Source organism: Drosophila santomea, chromosome 3L (genome assembly GCF_016746245.2).
Source record: "Drosophila santomea strain STO CAGO 1482 chromosome 3L, Prin_Dsan_1.1, whole genome shotgun sequence".
In the NCBI taxonomy this organism is placed as follows: Eukaryota; Metazoa; Arthropoda; class Insecta; order Diptera; family Drosophilidae; genus Drosophila; species Drosophila santomea.
Window position 1 is genome coordinate 2,819,865 of NC_053018.2, and position 21,210 is coordinate 2,841,074.

Here is a 21,210-nt window from a genome sequence, read left to right on the forward strand (position 1 = left end):
CACTCACAGGCAGTGAATCTATAACATGGATTCCGAATTTATCATTTCTTATATGTACTTTTCATTTCGATACTACTGGCCAAGTTGAAGCGAGCCAGCTTTCAGTTTTTCGTTACTTAAACCACACTTTTGCCAGCTTTCTGTGCCACGCTTAGCGTTGAGCAAATCAATCTTGCAGATACATCCAAAAATGAAAACACACTAGTTTCCTTGGCAAAACGATCTGCGTCTTCGAAAATTGCGTTCTAAATATCCAACTCATTGGCTTAATGCGAAAACGCAGCTGAGTTTTGCCCCAAACCACAGTAGTTTAATATCTATTTAAACTTAAACTTAAAATAATTTCGCATTTCTTATGGAGCCAAAGGACCAGAAAAAGTCCATCCATAGAGATGCTGAAATGCACTGCACCTGAGGCACTGTAAAGGGGTCAAACGCCTACATAAAATGAAGCTTGATATATGTCTTCTTAAATTCTCTATCAATCTAATTTGTATTTCTAAATTTTCATTATATACATATATGTATATATCTCAAGTTTCGGTGGGGACCTCGCGTAATGCTAACTTTAACTTTCTCTCTAACTATCTAACAACTAAAACAATTCTCAAGCAACAACTTACACCCACAACTACAACAACTCCAACAAACAGCAACAACAACAGCAAGAAAAGCAAAAAAGCTTAAAAAAAAAAACAGAAAACAGATGAAAATAACTGCAAAGAAACAAATCTCTTTTTTCGTATTTGTATGTTCTTGTTAATTTTTCAATACAAAGAAATACTATCATCCAAAGAAAATGTATGCAAATTCATAGATACGCGCCTGCGAATCGAGCGTAAAGGCACGAAAATTTACCCCCAACGTCCCACCTGTCCCCCAAACTGTTTTGCACCTCGCACCTAGAATCGAAGCATGCTTCAGCCAAAATAAAAAAAACAAAAAAAAAAAATGAAAAGATACACAAAAATAAACCGAAAACCATCCCACAAAAGCAAAGCCTCTCCATGTGTACGAGCTCGTACACATGCCCATCTATTTTAATAGCCGACTCAGGTTGAGTTTGTGTTCGAGCACCCGAGACGAACAAATCGAACACACTTCAACCTGAAATGGTACCCAGATATCAATATACGCCCAGCTTCCGCCAAAATGCAAAATGCAAAAACTGCAAGCTGCAACTATCGCAAGCCGAAAAAAAATGTACAAACAAACTAACAACGCACCTTAACCAAATCAAATACCGAAACCAGGGTACGTGTAGAACGATCTAAACAAAAAAATACATCTATCACCAAATAAAAATCATGAGAGGGAGCGCATCAAAAAAAAAGTAAAAACGAAACCAGCATGCCCTGCGCCACACCTGGCTTGACTCGCGATTGAATTGAATCAAAAAACAAGTACGAAAAAATATGAAACAGACACAAAACACTGTAAATATGGTTCAACAAGTCGTCGATCAACAGCCAGAAGACGCAGCCCCCGAAGAATCTACAAGACAACTGAGCCCCGGTAGAAAAATGCAAGCGACTCTAAGAAAGTGCGCCCAAAAGTATGACTAGAAAGTATCTTACAGATACAAGTATCTGCGACTTGGAGCCCTTAAGTTTGGGTCATTTAAAGGGGTGACCCAGACATGAGGGCTGCCAAGTTGCCAATCAAAAAAGAATATATATATATATATACAAAAAAATCGCACCCGATAATAAACCTTGAGAGGTTAGGTAAGATATCATTCGTAGTCTGCTTTCTTTTTTGTTCTATTGGCTTTTTGCAGCGATTGGTTACCTTGTTATTCGCTGGTAAGTACTCTCGTTACTAGTTACTCGTTACTCGTTTCTGTTCCGCCTCTGTTCTATCTACCTTCATCGGCGAGTATGCGATTTCAAAGAACCCCTCTTTTGAAAATACCCTTCACAAAAAACACCGCTCAATTGAAATCCGAACCCGTAACATTTCCAAGGATAATGACAACTCGAGAGCTGCTGAAAACCAGGAACAAAACAGCTCTACCTACAAACAAAAAAAAATCGAATAAAAAACGCTGGAAATTTTCGTGTCCTTTATAACTGGCGACCCTGTTCGATGAATTTGCATTTAAGGCACGCACATGAACATTTTCCTTGAATGATGGTCTCAACTGCAGGAATAAATGTGTACATAAATCGTTTGGCTTACAAATGACTTTTTCCACTCATTTCACAAAAACAACAAAACAACTACAACCAGAACAGCCTTAAACACGGACACTTACATTCACACTCATATAGACACACACAGTAACACACACATACACACACTTTGTCTCCTTCTCTGTCTCTCTAGAATATTGCTAACTCACTCACACACAAGACTTGCTTTATTCGAATTTTCCTTTGCCTGGCTAAAATGGAGATACGAAAAGAAAATCACTTTCATTTTTGATTTCACTTACCCCAAATACCCAGAAACACTGCAATATTCGCCCTTCAAACGACTCTAAATGTTACTTATAGTCTATATAGTCCCCCGATAAGCCCCATCCTTAATCCACCCCCAATCTCTAGCCCCCACCCCACCCCCTCGCTCACTTCTTATAGACGTTGTGCAAAAATGAACTGAAAATTGATTGCGAAATTCTTGATGGAAATTAAATTTCTTTTGTTTTTCTATTTGTCTTTCCTTGTATCCGACATTAAATCGAAACCGTATACGAAAACCCACCCGCACCAAATTACCAAATATACAATGCTACAATCTATCCAACTATATATATATATATCTGACAACTACCTCAACTACTACAACAAAATATATCATCCGAACTTCATGCGGCAACCGACCACGACTCAAAATTCTTGAACTGCATCCGCATATCAACCTATTCTAACAATTCAAAAAACCCCCCCTCCAAAAAAAACCACCAAATCGTATGCCAAACCGTCCATCACCCATCGAAAACTATCTATTCATCGACAAAATTCCAAAATCTGTACGAATATTCGAAATGCAATCTGTTCAATCAAAATCAAATATCAAATATCAACTATCAAAATCGTTATCGTATCGTATCGCAATCAATAGAATACGCCACGGTCGGCTACATGGCAAAACGAATTCAAATGCGAAAACAAAGATTTATGGCGATCCAAAAGATAGCCGAACAGAAAAAGCAACAGCTCGATGGAGCGAACCAGCAGCAGTCGAATCCCAATCCCAATGCGAATGTGGGTGGACCCGGTGGAGTGGGCGTTGGACCCGGCGGACCCGGAGGACCCGGTGGCGGGGTCAATGTGGGCGTCGGTATGGGCATGGGACCGGAGCATGGCCACGGGCATGGACACCACGCCCACAGCCATGGACATCCGCATGCGCCCAAGCAAACAGTGAGTAACCGCCCAATCGGCTTTTCCAATATCCAACAAAACGTTGGTACGCGCGGTTGCTCGATAGTGGGACCCTTGTTCCAGGAGGTGAGATTCAAGGTCCACGACCCGAAGGCCCACTCCAAGGGCGGAACGCTGGAGAATACGGTGAATGGCGGACGAGGCGGTCCGCAATCGCATGGACCGGGTCCGGGACAGGGCGGCGGACCGCCCGGCGGTGGCGGAGGCGGTGGAGGCGGGGGCGGACCGCCCGAGGGCGGTGGCGATCCGGAGGCAGCGGTTCCAGCCCATCTACTGCATCCGGGAAAAGTAAAAAAGGTAAAGGTAAAGATCGTACATGATGCGGCGATTTTAAAAGGTTGATCCGCCCTAGAAGCAGTTACTAATCTATTTCATTTTTCCCAACCATTATTCCTTGATCCCCGCATCCCGATCCTCATCCCACAAAAAACAGGACATCAACAAGCTGCTGGGCATCACGCCCTCCGACATCGACAAGTACTCACGTATCGTGTTCCCCGTGTGCTTCGTGTGCTTCAACCTGATGTACTGGATCATCTACCTGCATGTCAGCGACGTGGTCGCCGATGATCTGGTGCTCCTGGGCGAGGAGTAGGACGTCGTCCTCCAGCGGCGCAAGCGGACGAGGGCGTGGCCCAAGGACACAGGAGTGAACAGCGCACGAGAGAGTCAAACTTGGCAGGGCGCTGAAAAACCACACAAAAAATGCAAAAAAAATAAAAACGCAGAAACCAAAACCCGCAAAAAAAATACACAAAAATAGGCACAAAAAAAAAAGAAGCGGAAACAAAACTAATTTTAACTAGCGATATGAAAATGCAGAGGCAAGAGTTTATTGTTTAATACAAATGCGAAAAGGACACACACACATATTAAAAGGTCGAAAGCAAAGAATATTGTTAAATAGATTTACACAGAATATAAATGAAATGAAGAGATAAAACAACATTAGAATTAACAACCAAATGAGTATAAATGAATGAAGAATAATCAAAAGCAACAGATTAGCAAATTGTAGTGAAAATTATATAACGAAGGGCATAAGTGAAGCAGTTGAGGAGAATTATGAACCGACTAACAAAACCATTTCAACCACAAATATAACGATCAAAAATCATACGCAACATAGGCATTAACGAACGGAAACGAACGACGACTTTGAGATACCCTCGAAATAGCGCAGTCGATAAGTTGATTTCAACACACCAAAATACTAGAAGTTAAATAATTTCCATTATCTTTGCGGCGTTTTGAGTTTAAGTTTAAGATACGAAAGACCTTTGCTTCCCACTTCAAAAGCAAAACACCCGGAGAGTCTTCCTCTAATTTAAGTGCGTTCCCCTTTTCAGCTGCACGCTCCCAGAAACCGAAATCCAAACCAAAACCAAACCTAAACTTAACCGGTACTTAACCAGTACTTAACCAGTACTTAACCGGAACTCACAATGCTGATCCATTGATTGCCCATTCAGTTGGTTGATTTGTTTATTCAGAACTGACTTAGCGCTTCCAAGTGAAATGGCCAAATTTATTAGAAATCAAAATGTAGTAAAAAAGGAACAATTTCGACAATTGCAAATCAGTTTGGCGAATTATTTCGTTAAGTTAACTTTAAATGTAAATCGAACACGAGGCAGTCACGTAAGATCGAGGGATTTTTTAATCATTTGCACAAGACACAAAACCAAACACTCACATTCATTCACACCAAACTCGACACGAATGTTATGAATTATGAATTACTTTGGAGCGCACCTTTTATAAGAAAGCATCGGAGATAAGTCATACAAATAGTTAGTGCAATTGACATAGCGAAATAATAGTATGAACGATAACGATTCATTTTAGTTACACCAATTTTTATATCAACTTTAAACTAACAACAAATTATTCAATATGCACTCACTCACTCACGAACACGAGAATCAAACTGAAACAAAAACAAAAGTAAATACAAAAATAAAAACTTTTCGAAAACAACTTTGCGGCACCGTAAGAAATCAATCTAAAGTCTAAGTGAAATTTTCAAACGCAAGTAAGCCCAATAAATACCAGTTAATTAAAAAACGAATACAAATAGAACATAGAACATAAAGAGTACACAAGTATGAATGAAACTGCCTAAGAAAAATAGCATATAAGTATAACAAATAGTTGCTAAAATAACATACAAGAAAAACCAAGAAAATTGAACGAAGACAATTGATTTTCAATTTGTAAATACAAACAGAACAGTCAGTCGGAACATTCTCAAAGCAAAGTAGGAGCAAAACTTCGCAATTAAACTTAGTTAATGTAATCGGATCCGATTAAGCGATTAACTCGGATGCGTTCAAGCAGTCAATAAAGCGATAAGCAAACAAAAGATAATTATACCTACGATGCACCGTCTTAAGTTAGCCTAATGTCACACACAGATACACACCAACACACTGACAGGCGACACTGACAATGGGACACAGATACTCGACGTATATATCGACATATACATACATATATATATATATACATATATATATATATATTTGAATTTTCGCTCAAGTTCCTCGATGAATCACAGACACAAAGAGAAAGAAACAAAAGAGTTAAGTTAATTCTAACACATAAATTAAAGGCAAGTGAGTTTAACTTTAAACGTAAAATAAAGAAATTAAAATACAGTTTAGCACAATGGAGATAACTAAGCAAGCCATACCAAAATATCATCAATGAATTTTAATTTAGTGTTTATGATTAGTGCAAGTGCAGATCAGATCGTAAGGCTAAAGAATTTTGTACAGTTAGCTAAAGTTAAAGCTAGGATTTAGTTAAGAGCCATAATATGGCCAAACACACACTCACACACAGACACACACACACACACACAGAACCACACGTATATGTACATAGAGTATGGCTTAAGGCGACACACGTATATGAGATATATATATATTCATATAACATATTTAGGCACCTACGTATATGTAGCACGAGTTTTTTATATGTAAACCAAACCAAACCAAACCAAATTGAAACCTATTCCGATGGAAAAGAGAAAAACAACACAAAAACAATTAACTGTATATACGAAAAGTACTTATGAACGGAAGACAGGCAGCGTAGGCGTAGGTCACCTATGCTATGGATCAGCTATGGAACCCCCTAGATATACATACATAGTTAAGATGAAACCTTTAACCCTTCTTAAGGACTACCTAACCAATTCAGCAATTCAGCAGGACGACTACAGAAGAGAACCCAAGGAAAATTACTTTATTAACGATCTAGACAGACACAAACACTCACTGACACAAGCACAACACTTGAAACAATTATGAAATAACAGACAGAGTCGAGACTCGACTATTCGATACCCTTTAGCCACATCCCCCAACCATCGTCTGTCTGCTCTACGAAAAACGCCCCATGAGTCCTTACCCATTTTGTACCAACGCGTTGGCTAAAGAGTATCCCAAATCTTAAATAGGAATCTGAGCGAAAGAAAGCAATATAAGGATTACCAGTTAATAATTGATTTACCAATTACATTTATGATTTACTGAGCCAAGTGAAACGGATTTGAAGCAAACTGCAATTGATCTACCAGCCATACAAAACATTCCCCCAGAAAATAGTTATGACCCGAGACGCGGCAACATAAAAGTGAAATCGGTGATAAAGAACATAAGTAATATATATCTGCGCTTATATATAAAAACACACAAAAAAAAAACAACGGTCACACACTTAAATATAGATATATTTTGTAGCTATACAAGTCATAAATCAATTATGTTACCGAAGACAGAAATCAAAATGTTTACAAATGGCTGATGTTCATTCGTAAAAGCTCTATAAAATAAATAATCCCTATAAATGAGGTCAAATAAATTTTTGATGCGACAACAACAAGAAGAAGAAGAACAACAACAAATAGCTGCTCAACGGTTTCGGAGCGTATTTCCAAAGAACGTAAATTAATGATGAAAAAACCATTTAGTTGTAAACAATGCAAAGGCGAAATAGTTGACAAACATTTTTAAAGAATAGTAAACACACTTAATGGCAAATCGATGCGTTTAATTTTTCATATGGAATTTTTTACTCTACAACCTAGTTTACAATATTATTTGTGGTAATGAAGAGCCAACAAATTTAGTTGCCCATAGTGAGGACTTTTTTATAAAAAAAAAACAAAACAAAAGAACAAATTAACGACGCAAGACGATGATATGCATATGTACGTGCTGCGTATGCAAGAGCATTTAGGACAACAACAAAAACAATGAGGACGGAGCATTCAAGATAAAAACGAAATGATGAAAATATGAAAATATGTAAAATGTTAAATTATACACACAATGAAATGTTTGAAGCATTTTTGGTGTCGCTGTTTAGACGGCGGCACCAACACCAACGTTTTATAAAGCAACCGAAAGGGAGAAATAAATAAGTAAATCTATATTGGGGATCGATATATACGTGATGCGATGTAATAATTACGTATGTATGTATATGATGTATATTTAATTATATATTATATATGTATGGTGGTCTCAAAAACAAAACACGCAAAACCAAAAATGAAATTCTAAAGTATTTAGATAAGCAAACCAACAAGTTGAGAGCCCTAGATTAAGTTGAACCACACCACACACAGATGCAGATACAGATACAATTACAGAAACTGATACAGATACTGATACAGAGATACACTGACACACTGAGAAAAACCGGACCCCAGTTCATGCAGATTGCACCGAAAGCGTAATTAACAACATTTTTAAAGTGAATTCAAAGTTAATGCAAGTGAATATTATTATTGAGAAATAGTCTATAACCCTAGGCAGCAAGACGCGATATTGATTGAACCATGAATTGTTAGAATGATAAAACACACTATAAATCACAAACAAACACCACACATACTTACGGTTGTACGTTGCATACTCTTAGTTTGTTATCACGGAGGGTTCATTTTGAAATCATTTTGAATGTCCCCAAATCCGCATCATTATCCGTTGAATCCTTTGCTCAAGCAAATTAAAAAAAAAAATGCGAAAATTTGTTATTACATTTTAAGATGAGGGACACCAGCGCAACCCAATCCCCAAATAGAGAATACCCTTCCGCGGGCCCTGGCTACTGAAATATATATGTATATGTGTGTATGATTTGTCAGCCATCAACTTACCAGCTTTTCAAGTCTCATACTACCATCGTCAAGCAGTTACAGCTATCGAATCGAAAGCTGATCAAGGAAGTGGGGGGAGTATTTCTATATAATTTTTGGTTTTATCCGTCCATCAAAAAGAGTTCCTAAATGCAATAAATGAACATGTTTTATGATTACCAGCCAGCCGGCCTGCAATCTGTTAGATCCCCCCCCGTAATTAAATTTCCCCCGTTCACATTGGTCTGCTGTCAATTATTGGTTCCACAGCCCCTCAGACGATTATTTCCGAGTCCCAGAATTTCGGTTGCTCAACCCATCCATCAGCCTCAGAAATCCCGAATAAGAAAACACCCACATAAGTATATAAGCAAGCTATGTTTGCCATGTTTGAGGAGCCTCGGATTGGGAGGCGAATGCAAGAGGAATAATTTAAAACGTAATGCGTATGTAATGATTGATCACTGATCACAAATTTTTGACTGTGTTAATTTCGTTATATAAAATGAAAAACAAAATTAAAGATACAAAATACAAAAAAAAGGAAGTAAGAAGGAAGAAAAACTGAAATGAGAATAATTATCTATAGCATATAAATGATAAACACACACATAACAAACATAATTAAAAGGGAAAATAATAAGAGATGAGTGTTACAAGAACGTAAATGATAAAACCCAAGAAGGAACCTATATTATTAAGTTAAATACTAAAACTAAAAACATCCAAAGGGAAAAAATGCAAACCAAGAAGGAATATTATAATATTGCAATGAAGTGAATATAAATAAAGATATGTAAAAAAATTACAATCCCTGGAGTTTCATTTTCTCAAGTTCCCTAATGAAAGTCGACATCATTTTTCTTGCTTTAAAGTGGAAATTTTATTTGTTAGTTGTTCGAACAGAAGGTTTTTAAACTATGACCTAAAACAGTGATTAACTCACTGGGCGGGGTCGAAAATTACATACAATTACTTATATTGGGTTTTCATCATTGTGGTTGTTATCTATGTTCGGTAATATCGGTTATGCGTATATGAAGTTATCCAATTGGTGAGTTATGAACTTTACTATTCGAGTATCGCAAACAAAGTAGTATCGCATTGAGTAGGCGTTTAGGTATTACTAATTTCAAATATCTTCTTTCTGGCATCCAACATTAACTTAGACCATTTGACTAGACACCGAAAACATTTAACTAATTAGGCTAGTGTTTTGCATACAATTACAACAATATATATCTGCCGGATCCGCTTTCGATTGATTCATTTACTATAATGTGCAAGGATCCTAAGACTAAGTGCAGCGAACAGAAGCGGTAAAGAAATCCAACTGAATTGACTTTGAAGTTGATTGGCTTTTGTTGGCGGCAAGTTCAAGCGAGTGGCTAACTTAATGCTGCTAGAGTGGATTCTCCAATTTACTTAGATATATATACACATATTATTGCTCGATTAGTTGTGGATGCTGATATTCGAAGACCCGTGTCTGAGTGCTACATAAGTAATTGTTGTTGTCTTTCAAAACGTTACAATATGCCATTTATATATATATTAAAGTATTCCATACGTGTCTGAGGGTATAACACATTACAAACTAACATAATTATGTATATATTTATATAGTTATAATATATCGTATGGTGGTTTTTGTTTATGAAGGCCCAGTTGATGTCTAACTATAACCCCAGAGGCAGTCAGAAGAAGTGTTCAAATGGATGTACACAATTTGAGCGCTGTACGTAAAGTTGGGAGAGGGATCCCTATACCGACCTGAATTACTGAATTAAGTACATATATTCTATATCCTGCTATTGTGTCGTTGTATTTTGAATCGGGCGGCCAAAAGAAATCTCTTTTCCTTTAATACAAGGACAATCTACATCCGCCACCCGATCGCGAAGTTGCTAGTCCGTCTGAGTCTGGCTATATATCATCTGTGTGTTTGGATTTGTTGGATGGGTTGTGGGATGATGAGTGTGAGATCAAAATGCTTTCGAGTGTTGTGGGATTTGGTTGTGGTTGTGGTTGTGGTTGTGGCTGTGGTTGTGGTTGTGGCTGTGGTGTTCCGCTCATCCGCTCTATAACTGTCCGTGGCTATAGTCTACATAGTATATATCATGCTCATGGTAGTGTGCCTAAAAGAACAAAAGAAACAACATTCAAGTGCCGACCAAGAGGTAGAGACCGGAGCTCCGAATCTAAGCGTTCGACTCCTTCAGATTTTGCAAACGTGCCAATTGATTTGAGTCCAATTCCTCGGGTATGCTAGCTCGCCCACCGACCACCTGTTTGGGTGCCTCAATATCCTCCTCGCCAGCCGCTGATCCAGATCCTGCTTCTCCTGCTGCCTCTCCGTTGATGTCCAAGTCGTTGGACTGCTCCCCACCTCCACCTCCACCGCCCCCACCTCCTCCGTTTCCAGCGAAGGCGTCATCGAAGTTCGCATCGAAGTTGGCCTCAAAGTTGGCCTCAAATCCCGATCCGCCGCCGCCAGACTCTCCCTTGGCCTTCTCGTTGAATGGATCCTCCGCATCCTGCAGGACGGGCACATCGGCCACCGAAGCCGAATCGGTGCCCTCCGAGAAGGACTGTTGGTCCTCTGCATCACAGGATGGATACTCGGTCAGTGTAATGCTCACCACGGGCCTCACACCGGGATTACCTTCTTTGGCCGGCGCACTCTGTGGCGCCACCTTGGCCAGCGGCTTGGGCGCAATATCTGGCTTCTTGGCCACTTCCGCCGACGGCTCCTTGGACACCTGCTCCTCCGGCTGCGCATCGCTCTCGCCTACTGGTGGGAAAGATTTATCGGCACCGTCTTCAACCATGGGGGTTGCAGCGGTAACAATTATTTGTGCCATACCTAAGTTCAGCGTGTTGGCGCCACCTGCCGCCGCCCCCTTTTCCACCTTGCTCCCACCTCCAGGAGCGGATCCGCCCGCCTTCGCTAGTTGGGGCGGCGGCAAGGACGGCGGCGGCTGCCCATCGTCACTGAGATCGTCCTGGAAAAGTGCCAAAAATCATTAGCTGATATGATAAGATATGGAAAGAAAATATAAATTGAAGTTAAGTGTATCTTATGTGTAGAAGTGTAAAAAATATATTCATTAATAAAAATGTATAAATAATTATTTTCTTGTATGTAGCTACTTTTGTTTGTCTTTATTTTCATAAACTAAGAAACAAAGCAAAAAGTTTGTGTTTTAAATATGTGAATATTTTACCTCCATGCCAGGCTCTTGGATGAGTACTGAGTATGCGTTAAAAATAAATGAGAGAAAATTCGTTGGCTTAGTAACAGTTATATCTTTGGCATATTATATCTTATAGGAATACATATTATAGATCCAAATGTTATAGAGCGGTGAGGAGGAAACTAAAAATATTGGGGATCAAGTCAAGGCAGCCTTGGAACAAAAACTATCTAAGTACACGATTAGGAAAGTGGATTGGGAAGTGGAAACTAAAAACACTGAAAATCTTAAGTTACATTTATTCAAATTTGAGGCTGACAAGCATGCGGGAGATCGGTAGAAAACTAGGGTTTTATATAAAGTCTTTGGTTTCCAAATTCAGTCGGATAACTACTGAACTACATGTGTAAACCGATAGGATTGAAATATATACATGAAACAAGGGCTTTGTTTTATTAAAAAGTATGTATAGATTTTTAGTAAAAAGAGTTTTGGGAAATAGTTGTAAACAGGTTGATAAGAACCTTATACTGAATATAAATATATTTTGTCTATATACCAAGAAGAAAATCTCATGAAAGTTTAACAATAGTTTAGAGGGATTTTTGGACATGCTCTCAAGCTGTGGAGTTGAAACAGATTTTCCTACACTAAGAAGTACTGAATCAGGAAAAGTTTCGGGTATAAGATAGTTAAGATATAAGAGCATATTTATCAAATTACCCTTCTTGGCAGTGGTTTGGCTTTCTTTCTGGCCTTAAATGACATAAAGACACAATTACACTGAGAGAAAAACAACGTATGCAAAACGGCAATAAAAGAAAAACGTGATATTCACACAAATTAATAACCAATCAAAGCATTAAATGCAATTAAATTGAAATATCAGTGCCAGACACACACACACACATCACAGATATTTGTATCATCGTATGTATTAAGATATATAAAGATAAAGAGAAGCTGCAAAAAGAAATAATCGAAGTTGGAGAAATAACGGTAGCACGGCACGACACTTTCTGACAAGCAGCCTAAGAATAACACTGTAAGAAATCGTAGGGCAATTCATCGGTTGATTTCGTCTCGGCTGCGGAGACTTGCGGAGACTTTTGGAGACGAGAGACAAAATAGCACATTAACGGAGAGTAGTGGAGAGTGGTAACAGTGAGTGATAAATGGTGGTAATTCGTGGTAATTTTGTGGTTAACTTTTCGTGACTTAGTGGTGGATTGGTGGTGGATTGTGGTGGTTAGTATATAGGTGGTATAAGTGGTAAGTAGTTAGACGAGCTGCACTTTTGGAGAATAGGTTTACCTCTAGAGAATATAGAAGCAGGTATAACGGTACTTTTGATTGGAAATTTGAGGTTTTCTTTTCTTGCATTTTTTTTGTTTTTGGTTTTTTTTTTATAGTGGAATGTTGAAAATTATACAAATGTTCGGTACTATAGGAATCGATATCAAGTGACAGATACTGTATAGTTCAAAGAGAGATATATAGATAGGGAAAACCATAGACCAGGTGATAGGATGATTAGGTGAGATGTGACATTTACCTGGCGGAGGCATACTCGGGGCAGCAGCGCCGTTGGGTATATAGCCGCTATCCTCATCTGTCGAAATCGGGGTAAACGATTAACACTCGGAATAGATACTATATATATGGTATATCCTTACAAAAACAAAGACAAATGATAATGTCAAGGAGTTCTAACATAGAACATAAAATGTGTACAGACACTTAAGAACAATATAATTTCAGTAGCCCCATTGATATTCCTTAATCCTAACTATAAAATGATATATGCTCCGATCTACAGTAGAAGATACTTAGCAGTATTTGGAGAGTTTCCACAAGCTTACCTGCCGTGTCCTGAGAACCGAACATGTCCTCGGTGAGCTCCAGTTCCAGTTCGTGGGCGTACTCTGGCGGCAGGGCCGGAGCGGGGGGCAGTGCGAAAGTGGGCGCTGCGGTGGGCGGAGGTGACTCGTCGCCGCCCTCGCTGAGCGGTTCGCCCATCTCGTCGCACTCCTCGACGACCAGGGAGGGGAAGTTGCCGAACTTGCCATCCAGCTCGCCCTCCCACCAGCCGTCGTCCACGCCGTGGGCGGTCTTGGTGATGATCTTGATCTTGTCGCCCTCCTCGAAGGTGAGCTCATCCTCGGCGGTGGCGTCGTAGTCGTACAGCGCGATGCACCACTCCACGTCCGATTTGACACGCTTCTGGGGCGCCATGATGACCGAGACCTGGTCGGGCGATTGCATCGAGTCCACTGTCTGATCTTCATTGTCAACGGTATAATCGACAGATGAGAATGAGATTTGTGAGCGCAATTGATTGCCTGAAGTACCATTAAAGGCGCTGCCCGCCGTCTCCTGGTCGATGTCCAGATAATTGTGCGGCACGTAGCCCTCCTCGCCGCGATAGTTGCGTGCCCTCAGCCAACCATCGCCGTCGCCCTCGCCAACCACCTCGAGCTGTTCATTTTCGACGATGGTGAGCTCGTCAGGATTCTGGGCCTGCGGAGAAAGCGAAGGATATTGAATTTAATGTTTAAGGGATCATCAGTGACCACCAGAGATTTTCATACCGTATAGCTGTAGAGTGCCGTGCACTTGAAGATCGCCTCCTTGGGCTCCGGGACAATCGGTTCGTCCTTGTCCTCCTCCTCCTCGGCAGCACCCCAGTTGACCTCAGTGGGATCATCCCAGCCACCAGCGCCACTGGCCATCATTGATGAGGAGGCGGCAGCTGCCGAAGAAGTTGCCGCCGTTGAAGGACGCACTTCGGGCTCGTCCTCACTGTCGCTGAAGGTGCGATCCCTGGATAGCTGTTGCTCCTGCTTGGGCTTCGTTTGGGCAGCTGCCTGAGCCTGGGTCTCCTCCTTGTCGCTGTCGTAGAAGGAATCCGAACTGGGATTCTCGCCCTGGCCAGAGGCGTCGGTGCGCATCGAAATGGAACTGGCCGAACGCGTCAGTTCCTGTACGCCCATGATCTCGGCCTCCTGGACCCACTCGTCCACGTTGATGCCGCCATCGCGCAGGCACTGCAAGCATGCCTCCGCCTTTGTCTTCTCCGTCTCGGAACGACGGATTTGATCGCGGAACTCCTCGATCTTGGTGTCCAGATCGGGGCCATTTGGATCGTTGGGATCGGTGCGCTGGCCGGAGTCTCGCAGCGATTGGCACAGCGCCAGCTTCTTGGCATTCTCCCGGATGGAGGCATTCTCCTTGACCACTCTGCCGGCCAGATTCTTGGCCTCCTTGGTTAGCGTCTCGGCGGCGGACTCGTGCTCCGCGGTCACCTTGCGCACCGGATCGTTGTCGCACGCCTCGAAGTCGTACTGGATGTGCTGCTTCAGCACCGGATAGAACAGGTAGCAGCACTGCAGGTTGTACTCCCGGGTCAACTGCTGCGCCTGGTCGCGGATCTTCCCGAAGCTGTTCTGCGTGGCCGAGCAAGTCAACAGCTCTGTGCGGCTGGAAAGCAAATGGAATTAGAGGAATATCATTTTATACAAAATTCTAAGAGCAGAAAAGTTATCTCTATGACTCATATGATTTAAATAAATTGAAATTATATATATGATAAAATATAGCATAACCATATGAAACATATGATTTAAATAAAATAAAATTATCTATATGATAAAATATAGCATAACCATATCTAACTTTGTTCTAATCCAGTTAAGTCTCTGTGCAAGCAAACTTTATGAGCAAAATCAGTATCACCGTTTATATTATCAGCTTGTAATTGCGACATGAGCAAACATTGATTAGCAAATGGCATTGGACTTGTAAAACTAATACTTGACTAACTGATTTTGCACTTATAGATGATTAATTTAGTAATTTATGAGGCTCTTTAAAAACCTGTACCAATGCATTCTACACTTACCCCATCAACATCAGGTACTCGGCCACCCGCTCGAAGACATAGTTCTCCATGGTGGTCATCGTGGTCTGCAGATCGACGGTGAAGTAGCGATTCTGATGGGCGTTGGCCGCCGCCAGGCTGAGCACGTAGTCATTCCGGGCGCCGGAGGACTTCTCCTCGAGCAGCTCCTTGCGAGATGTGACCCGGGCGCTGTTCTTCTGCAGCGACGTGATTGATTGAAAGAAGGAGCCCTTCTTCTTCTTAAGCTTCTCCTCAATGTCGCGGGCTTTGTCCCGCACATCGTGAGCACAATGCTCCTCGTCAAAGTATGATTTCTTGGTCTTGTCCACATCACCCACGCTCAGGTGGAGTTCCTTCTGCACATTGACAATTCCGGATAGCGAGCGCTTGGCTATGGCCAACTTGTAATCCCGCAGTACCTTGGCCTCATCGGCGATTTGCTGCTGGAACACCTCTATAGCGGCCAATCTGGCGCGAGCCAGTTTCTCATTCTCCTCGAGCACAGTGCGCCAAACGCTCCACATGTTCCTATACAAGTAAGTACAGATAAGTTAAATTGGTAAGTTAAAAATGGAAAGCTGGAGAGGAATACCCACCAGCGCTCCTCCATGCCATCCATCTTAATATCTGGTATATTGGGTATCTTCTTGTTGAGATACTGCGACGAGATCTTGAGCAGCGACTCACTGTACGACTTCTCGACGGCGGAGCGCTTGATGGTGAACTGCCGGATGTCCTCCAGGAGGTCGCACTCATGCTGGTTCTTCAGCTGCAGCTTGGCCACCTGCTCCGTGTGCAAGTTCTTGAGGAACTTCACGTAGTTTCCCTGGAGGAGCACGATTAATTATTGGGGGAACTAACTCATTCGATGGGGTTTATTCAAGCTTTACCTTTCGCGGCGGCGGCTGCATCATGGGGCTTTTTCTACGGCAATCGGGTCACTCTACAATTTGCTTTTTTCTATTTTAGCTCCGAACTAATGGCCTTACATTACCTCTAGCAACTGTAAGTAGTATGATTTTATGATATGTTTTAATGGTTACAATAAATAAATTCAAATATAACCTATCTACATATTTTTCAAGCGAATTTCTACTCCTTGTATACATTTTTCAGTGACCCGAAATGAGAGATTTATATTTCATATAGCTCTTTGGAGTATTGGGCAAGTTTTTAAATTGAATAACTTTTATCAAGGAATTTAACATTATCAAATGAAAGATTAGATAAAATGTTGCCCCACTGTTATTTATTGCACATATTTTATTTTTGCACATTATTTTTGGCTGTGTAAAAGGGTGGTGGTACATGTGGGTGGTTGTGTGGTGCATAAGCCGTTAATGGATTCGCTACGCAGCAAGGGTTCTCAAAACTTATGTAACGAAAATGCAATGATAACGGACATCGAAAAGTTAAGAAAATCAAGGCTTTTCTTCAAGCTCGAATGCAGTACTATTTTTAGCTGGAAATTTTCACTGGGGCAGCCCACGCAGCAGCCCCCCTTTTCGGGTATCGTATCGATTTCTCAGGCCACGGACTAGCTTATTTTTTTGGGAAATTCAACAAATACGATATTCAAAACACTTGGCTAACACTTTTTTTGGACATGGCCGGGTGAGTTGGTTGTTTTTCAGCTGGATTAGTACTTTTTGGGAATCTTATCGCTGGGTTTTCACCCAATTTTGTGGACTTTTTCTGGGCAGCTAAAATCCGTTGCTTACTTATCGATTTCGATTTTCACGACGTTTGTGTGGGGACTTTTCAACATGCACCGTTAGCTGCTGCTGCTGCTGCGCAGGAAGAGACCGCAAAAAGAGAGCGGTGAGAGAAGGTGAGAGAGAAAGCAGACGCTTTTCATTCATGGCTTCAAGTACCGTTGACAAAGAGGGTGAGTTTTATTGTTTTTGCCCCGTCAGCTGTTTGATAACACCTCACTTTGCGTGTAACGGCAATAAGGGAATTATCAAAAAAAAAAGCTATAGAAAATCAACCTTTGAATAGTTTGCCATTTGATCTTGACACCTGGCGTACGACAACTGCTAACAAAAATGTGCGTTTGCATGAAAATACTCATATGCTGTGGCTATCAAAATCGGTTTAATTGATAACTTCAGATATTGGCCAAGAGGTTTGATAAGATTTTCGAGTCGCGCCCAGAAGTATCCATTAAATTATATAAATACATTACGTTATTTGGAGCCTTTAGAAACCCAAATTCAAAGCTCATAAATATGGCATATTGGGTGAATTACGTTTTATATTTGAATAGCTGTATACATTTTATTTTATTTTAGTAACTAAACATATTCACAGGATTTAAAGTTTGTTGTTTAATTTAGTTTTTACGTTTAACTTACATTTGACACACATATCCCCAGTATTTTACTTCCACTGCTCACGACAACCTATCGATAGGCTTCTATCGCCATCTAATGAGACCAGCTGCTGTCTATCGACGATAGAGTGCGACTTGGTATTTTAGTTTAGGAATTTGTACTTTGTTGTTTTCATGTTTTCCCCTTGGAAATGGCCACGAAGCTAAATGTAAATATCCGCACCCTGCTGGCCAACTGCGAGGACCTGGCCAAAAGCGAGCAGAACTTCTGGCGGCTGCAGAAGTTCATCAAGTCCCTGGACACAATGCTCGCCGAGCTTGAGGCGATGGACGATCCGCCGAGTGCCACCCGTATCCCGGGCTACTTGGAGCGCCTAAAGGCACTCAAATTATCCACCGGATACACAGAAGTGCCCAGTTCCACAACAAATACTCCCTCACAGTCCGCATCCGTCAGCGAAACAGGGGAAAATGCACTGAAAGAAATGAGGCAGCTGCAAAACACCAAACATCACAACGAACTGCGAAAGGAGCTGCTGCAGGGTAATAAAGGATTGAAAAGAAAACGTTTTCAAACATTTCTTAGTTTTCTTAGAACGGAAAAATGCTGCTAGCTTTTTATACTATATCGAATGTTATTGTTACTTGGACATTAATCCTTGTGGTTGACTTCTACTTTACCAGTTTTAAAACCAAACTTTAAGGATATTTATTAAAATACATTTATTTTAGATGCTGATGCCCTGCGAAGACGTCGGGGAGCAGATGAGTCCTCCTCTAGTCCTGGAGGCGCTACCGTACAGGGAACTTCTGGGGAAAACATGAACGAGGCTGCCAAGTATTATACGAATGCCCAGGAGAAGATCACCGAGCACATGCTGTCGCTGACTCGGAACTTGAAGGAACAGACGGAGACTGCCAACAAGATTATCCGGAGAGATACGGAGGTTGTATCTCGTTCCGCCGGAATGGCGGATCGCAATATCAATTCCCTGCAAAAAGAGGCTGAGAAACTGGAGCAACATTCGAAAAAAGCGTACAAGTGCTGGCTCTGGCTGATGATTGTCTTTGTAATTGTCACCTTTATAGGTGAGTCATTGTAATTTGTGGAAATTTTGTGCCAGCTGCAAAAAAAGAACCCCGTTAGGAAAAAACTCAATTTAAACCTAAAAATTGTGTTTTCTAGTTATGAAATATAAGCTGATAGTTTTTTACCTCTACGATACAGACTTAAAGCCGTTTATGGTACAAGTTATTTGAGTATGTTAAACACAAGATTATAAATATTCATTATTAGATCAAACCCATCATTTTGCTTTACATAAAAACATGTAAGATTCCATTATATTGAACTTTAAATTAAAACAGTATCAGAAAACACTGCGTCACTTAACTTGATATAAGTAAACAAGTTTGCCGTGACTCAGTTTAAAATTACATTTCTTAATTGGTTCGATTTATTGCAGTTCGACTGTTGCTTAATCATACTAATGAGTTTATTCCCCTTTCAATTCACAGGTATGGTGTTATTCATGAAGATTATGAAGAAGAAGAAGGCGTAGAAACTGTTTCCAAAATAATCAAACTAAAGATTGTACTTTAAGCAAGCTTCAAACGCTCGTTAAGCTACCGAGTTCAAGAGGTTATCCCCAGAGCCCCCCAAATCGTGTAAACAGAACCACATTAAACGATCGAAAGCCGCCCAGCGATTTATTTATGAATAGTTTATGTACAAGCGAAAGCGTTTAGATTATAGTTTTTTGAGCATTCTTGTTCCGTTAGTAAGTGTTTTTGGATCCGTATCTGTATCTCTAAACCTATTCGGCGGCGATGAGCTCCGTAACGCCGTTCTTGGTGATCAGCTGCAGCAGGGACCCAGTTTGGGGCCTCTCCTGAGCTTGGGTCCACTTAAGGAAAAGTCCAGCCACCTCGGTGAGTGGAGTCCAGGTGCCAAAGTCCGCATCCGGCATCCATTTACGGTTCATGGGTGTATCCAGAGTTACGGGAAGTATGGACACGGCCAGGGAACCAGCTGGCAGACCGGATTTCTCAGCGCCCAGCGATCGGGTCAGCTGGTGGACAGCTGCTTTGGCCATTCCATAGCCGATCATACCGGGTGTGCCCTCCAGAGCGGGCTTGGCTCCAGTCAGGGCCAGCACTCCACCTTCTTTCAGGTGCTGAGCCGCCACAGCTGCCGAAATGGCTGAGGTCCACACGCTTTGCTTCCACATGAGATCAGCATTCTTGGCCAGATCCTTCTTGGCATTACCACCTGCCCAGCCGCCAGCAACGCAGATGACGGCATCCAGTTTCTCGCCGGCAAGGGATTCCCCGACCTTGGACACCACCGTTCCCTCCTGTTCCGCCCAAGCAGCATCGCGTGGCACCACAATGCTAACGTCGGCCTTCTCGTTCTCCGTCAGATCGATGCTGCCAACCCACTGATGGATTAACCAGGTGAAGGTCGTAGCCGCCGGAAAGGGGAAAACAGTAGTTAATGAGGCAATTGTATTTAACACTTAAGTGAAAGGTAACTCACATAATTGTTGGCTTTAAAGTGATCGACACAGGCTGAGCCCAAGGCTCCCTTGCCGCCGTAAATAACCACTCGACCTGCGGACATGATGCGTGCTGCCAGTTTTGAAGCTTGAATTCAACTAAATGCGAAAAAGCGAAAAAACACGCGAACTCCGATTCTGTGTGAGTCAAAATCGAGCGGGAGCTTTGAACGCAGCTGGGGTTTTTAACCGCGAGACCAGTTCTACCGGTAATATAATCGGGAGAATAAATTCCAAGTCGGGTTTAAGCTTCGGCGTGCAGATATAGCTTTTTATTCGCTACAGAAAGATACAGCGGCAGCAACAAGTGGAAAATCAATAAGTTGGATGGAGAGAACGTGCAGCAAGGTCACACTGGCGGGAATAACGCGTTAGTTGGTATTTCTTTTGGTATCCAACAGCTGTTCGCCGCCAACAGCACCCGTCTCGCTCTCGCACTCGCACTGCTCGTTGCTCTTTTTTGAAAAGGGAAATGCGTGAAATTCGTGCGCCGCATTTCCACCAGACCAGAGTTACGCGCCGTAGCTGTGTTTTCCACTCAGTCCCACCAGTCGCCGTCGCGTTACGTCACGAGAGCAGTTGTAGAACTAAAGTTGTTGTACTACTATATCGCTAAACGGTGAACGGTAAATATTGGAAGGAGTTTTCCTGGCTTCAATTTTCCTTTGCAATCGCCCC

General features: G+C 41.6%; 4 protein-coding genes across 34 annotated transcripts in view; 2 read left to right on the forward strand and 2 right to left on the reverse strand.

Moving 5' to 3' along the window:
• Positions 1-7,090, forward strand: part of LOC120450464 (gamma-aminobutyric acid receptor subunit beta) — a 33,850-nt gene extending 26,760 nt beyond the window's left edge. For 5 of the 17 annotated variants that reach the window (XM_039633489.2, XM_039633490.2, XM_039633486.2 and 2 more), the window contains exons 9-10: positions 3,067-3,692; positions 3,823-7,090. In XM_039633489.2, coding sequence (XP_039489423.1) covers positions 3,067-3,692; positions 3,823-3,984 — 788 coding nt within the window. In that variant the 3' untranslated portion in view covers positions 3,985-7,090. Of the gene's footprint in view, positions 1-21; positions 3,693-3,822 lie in introns of those variants that run through there. The other 12 variants (XM_039633493.2, XM_039633491.2, XM_039633494.2 and 9 more) reach the window with 6 other exon arrangements.
• Positions 7,091-9,399: 2,309 nt separating this feature from the next.
• Positions 9,400-17,434, reverse strand: LOC120450289 (protein nervous wreck). Of its 15 annotated transcripts, none has more exons than XM_039633216.2 (13): positions 17,361-17,434; positions 16,530-16,642; positions 16,236-16,465; positions 15,640-16,167; positions 14,330-15,218; positions 13,601-14,258; positions 13,294-13,350; positions 12,462-12,494; positions 11,769-11,794; positions 11,408-11,546; positions 11,207-11,335; positions 10,779-11,143; positions 9,400-10,679 (listed from the first exon to the last, which is right to left on the reverse strand). In XM_039633216.2, the coding sequence occupies exons 2-13, from the start codon at positions 16,551-16,553 to the stop codon at positions 10,623-10,625; spliced, it is 3,135 nt and encodes a 1,044-aa protein (XP_039489150.1). In that variant the 5' UTR covers positions 16,554-16,642; positions 17,361-17,434; the 3' UTR covers positions 9,400-10,622. The 15 variants fall into 15 exon arrangements, 13 of the variants coding, with proteins under 13 accessions (XP_039489150.1, XP_039489152.1, XP_039489147.1 ...); XM_039633218.2 differs by lacking the exon at positions 12,462-12,494 and having other exon boundaries at positions 11,207-11,332; positions 13,601-14,020; positions 14,090-14,258; positions 17,361-17,433; XM_039633213.2 differs by having other exon boundaries at positions 10,779-11,546; positions 13,601-14,020; positions 14,090-14,258.
• A 641-nt stretch (positions 17,435-18,075) lies between these two features.
• LOC120450293 (vesicle transport protein USE1) lies at positions 18,076-19,683 on the forward strand. The gene is made up of 3 exons (XM_039633224.2): positions 18,076-18,517; positions 18,707-19,063; positions 19,493-19,683. The coding sequence occupies exons 1-3, from the start codon at positions 18,166-18,168 to the stop codon at positions 19,534-19,536; spliced, it is 753 nt and encodes a 250-aa protein (XP_039489158.1). The 5' UTR covers positions 18,076-18,165; the 3' UTR covers positions 19,537-19,683.
• LOC120450294 (dihydropteridine reductase) lies at positions 19,658-20,857 on the reverse strand. Its single transcript, XM_039633225.2, has 2 exons — positions 20,514-20,857; positions 19,658-20,415 (listed from the first exon to the last, which is right to left on the reverse strand). The coding sequence occupies exons 1-2, from the start codon at positions 20,595-20,597 to the stop codon at positions 19,792-19,794; spliced, it is 708 nt and encodes a 235-aa protein (XP_039489159.1). The 5' UTR covers positions 20,598-20,857; the 3' UTR covers positions 19,658-19,791.
• Positions 20,858-21,210: the final 353 nt, after the last annotated feature.

Bases quoted from the DNA above. Each gene is read 5' to 3' on its own strand.
- LOC120450293 (XM_039633224.2), top strand. From the start codon at position 18,166: ATGGCCACGAAGCTAAATGTAAATATCCGCACCCTGCTGGCCAACTGC. The intron at 18,518-18,706 runs GTAATAAAGGAT...CATTTATTTTAG, and splicing joins GCGAAAGGAGCTGCTGCAGG to ATGCTGATGCCCTGCGAAGA. The intron at 19,064-19,492 runs GTGAGTCATTGT...TTCAATTCACAG, and splicing joins TGTAATTGTCACCTTTATAG to GTATGGTGTTATTCATGAAG.
- LOC120450294 (XM_039633225.2), bottom strand. From the start codon at position 20,597: ATGTCCGCAGGTCGAGTGGTTATTTACGGCGGCAAGGGAGCCTTGGGC. The intron at 20,416-20,513 runs GTGAGTTACCTT...TTAATCCATCAG, and splicing joins ACTTTAAAGCCAACAATTAT to TGGGTTGGCAGCATCGATCT.
- LOC120450289 (XM_039633208.2), bottom strand. From the start codon at position 16,553: ATGATGCAGCCGCCGCCGCGAAAG. The intron at 15,219-15,639 runs GTAAGTGTAGAA...TTTGCTTTCCAG, and splicing joins GAGTACCTGATGTTGATGGG to CCGCACAGAGCTGTTGACTT. The intron at 11,795-12,461 runs GTAATTTGATAA...ACGCATACTCAG, and splicing joins CCAAACCACTGCCAAGAAGG to TACTCATCCAAGAGCCTGGC.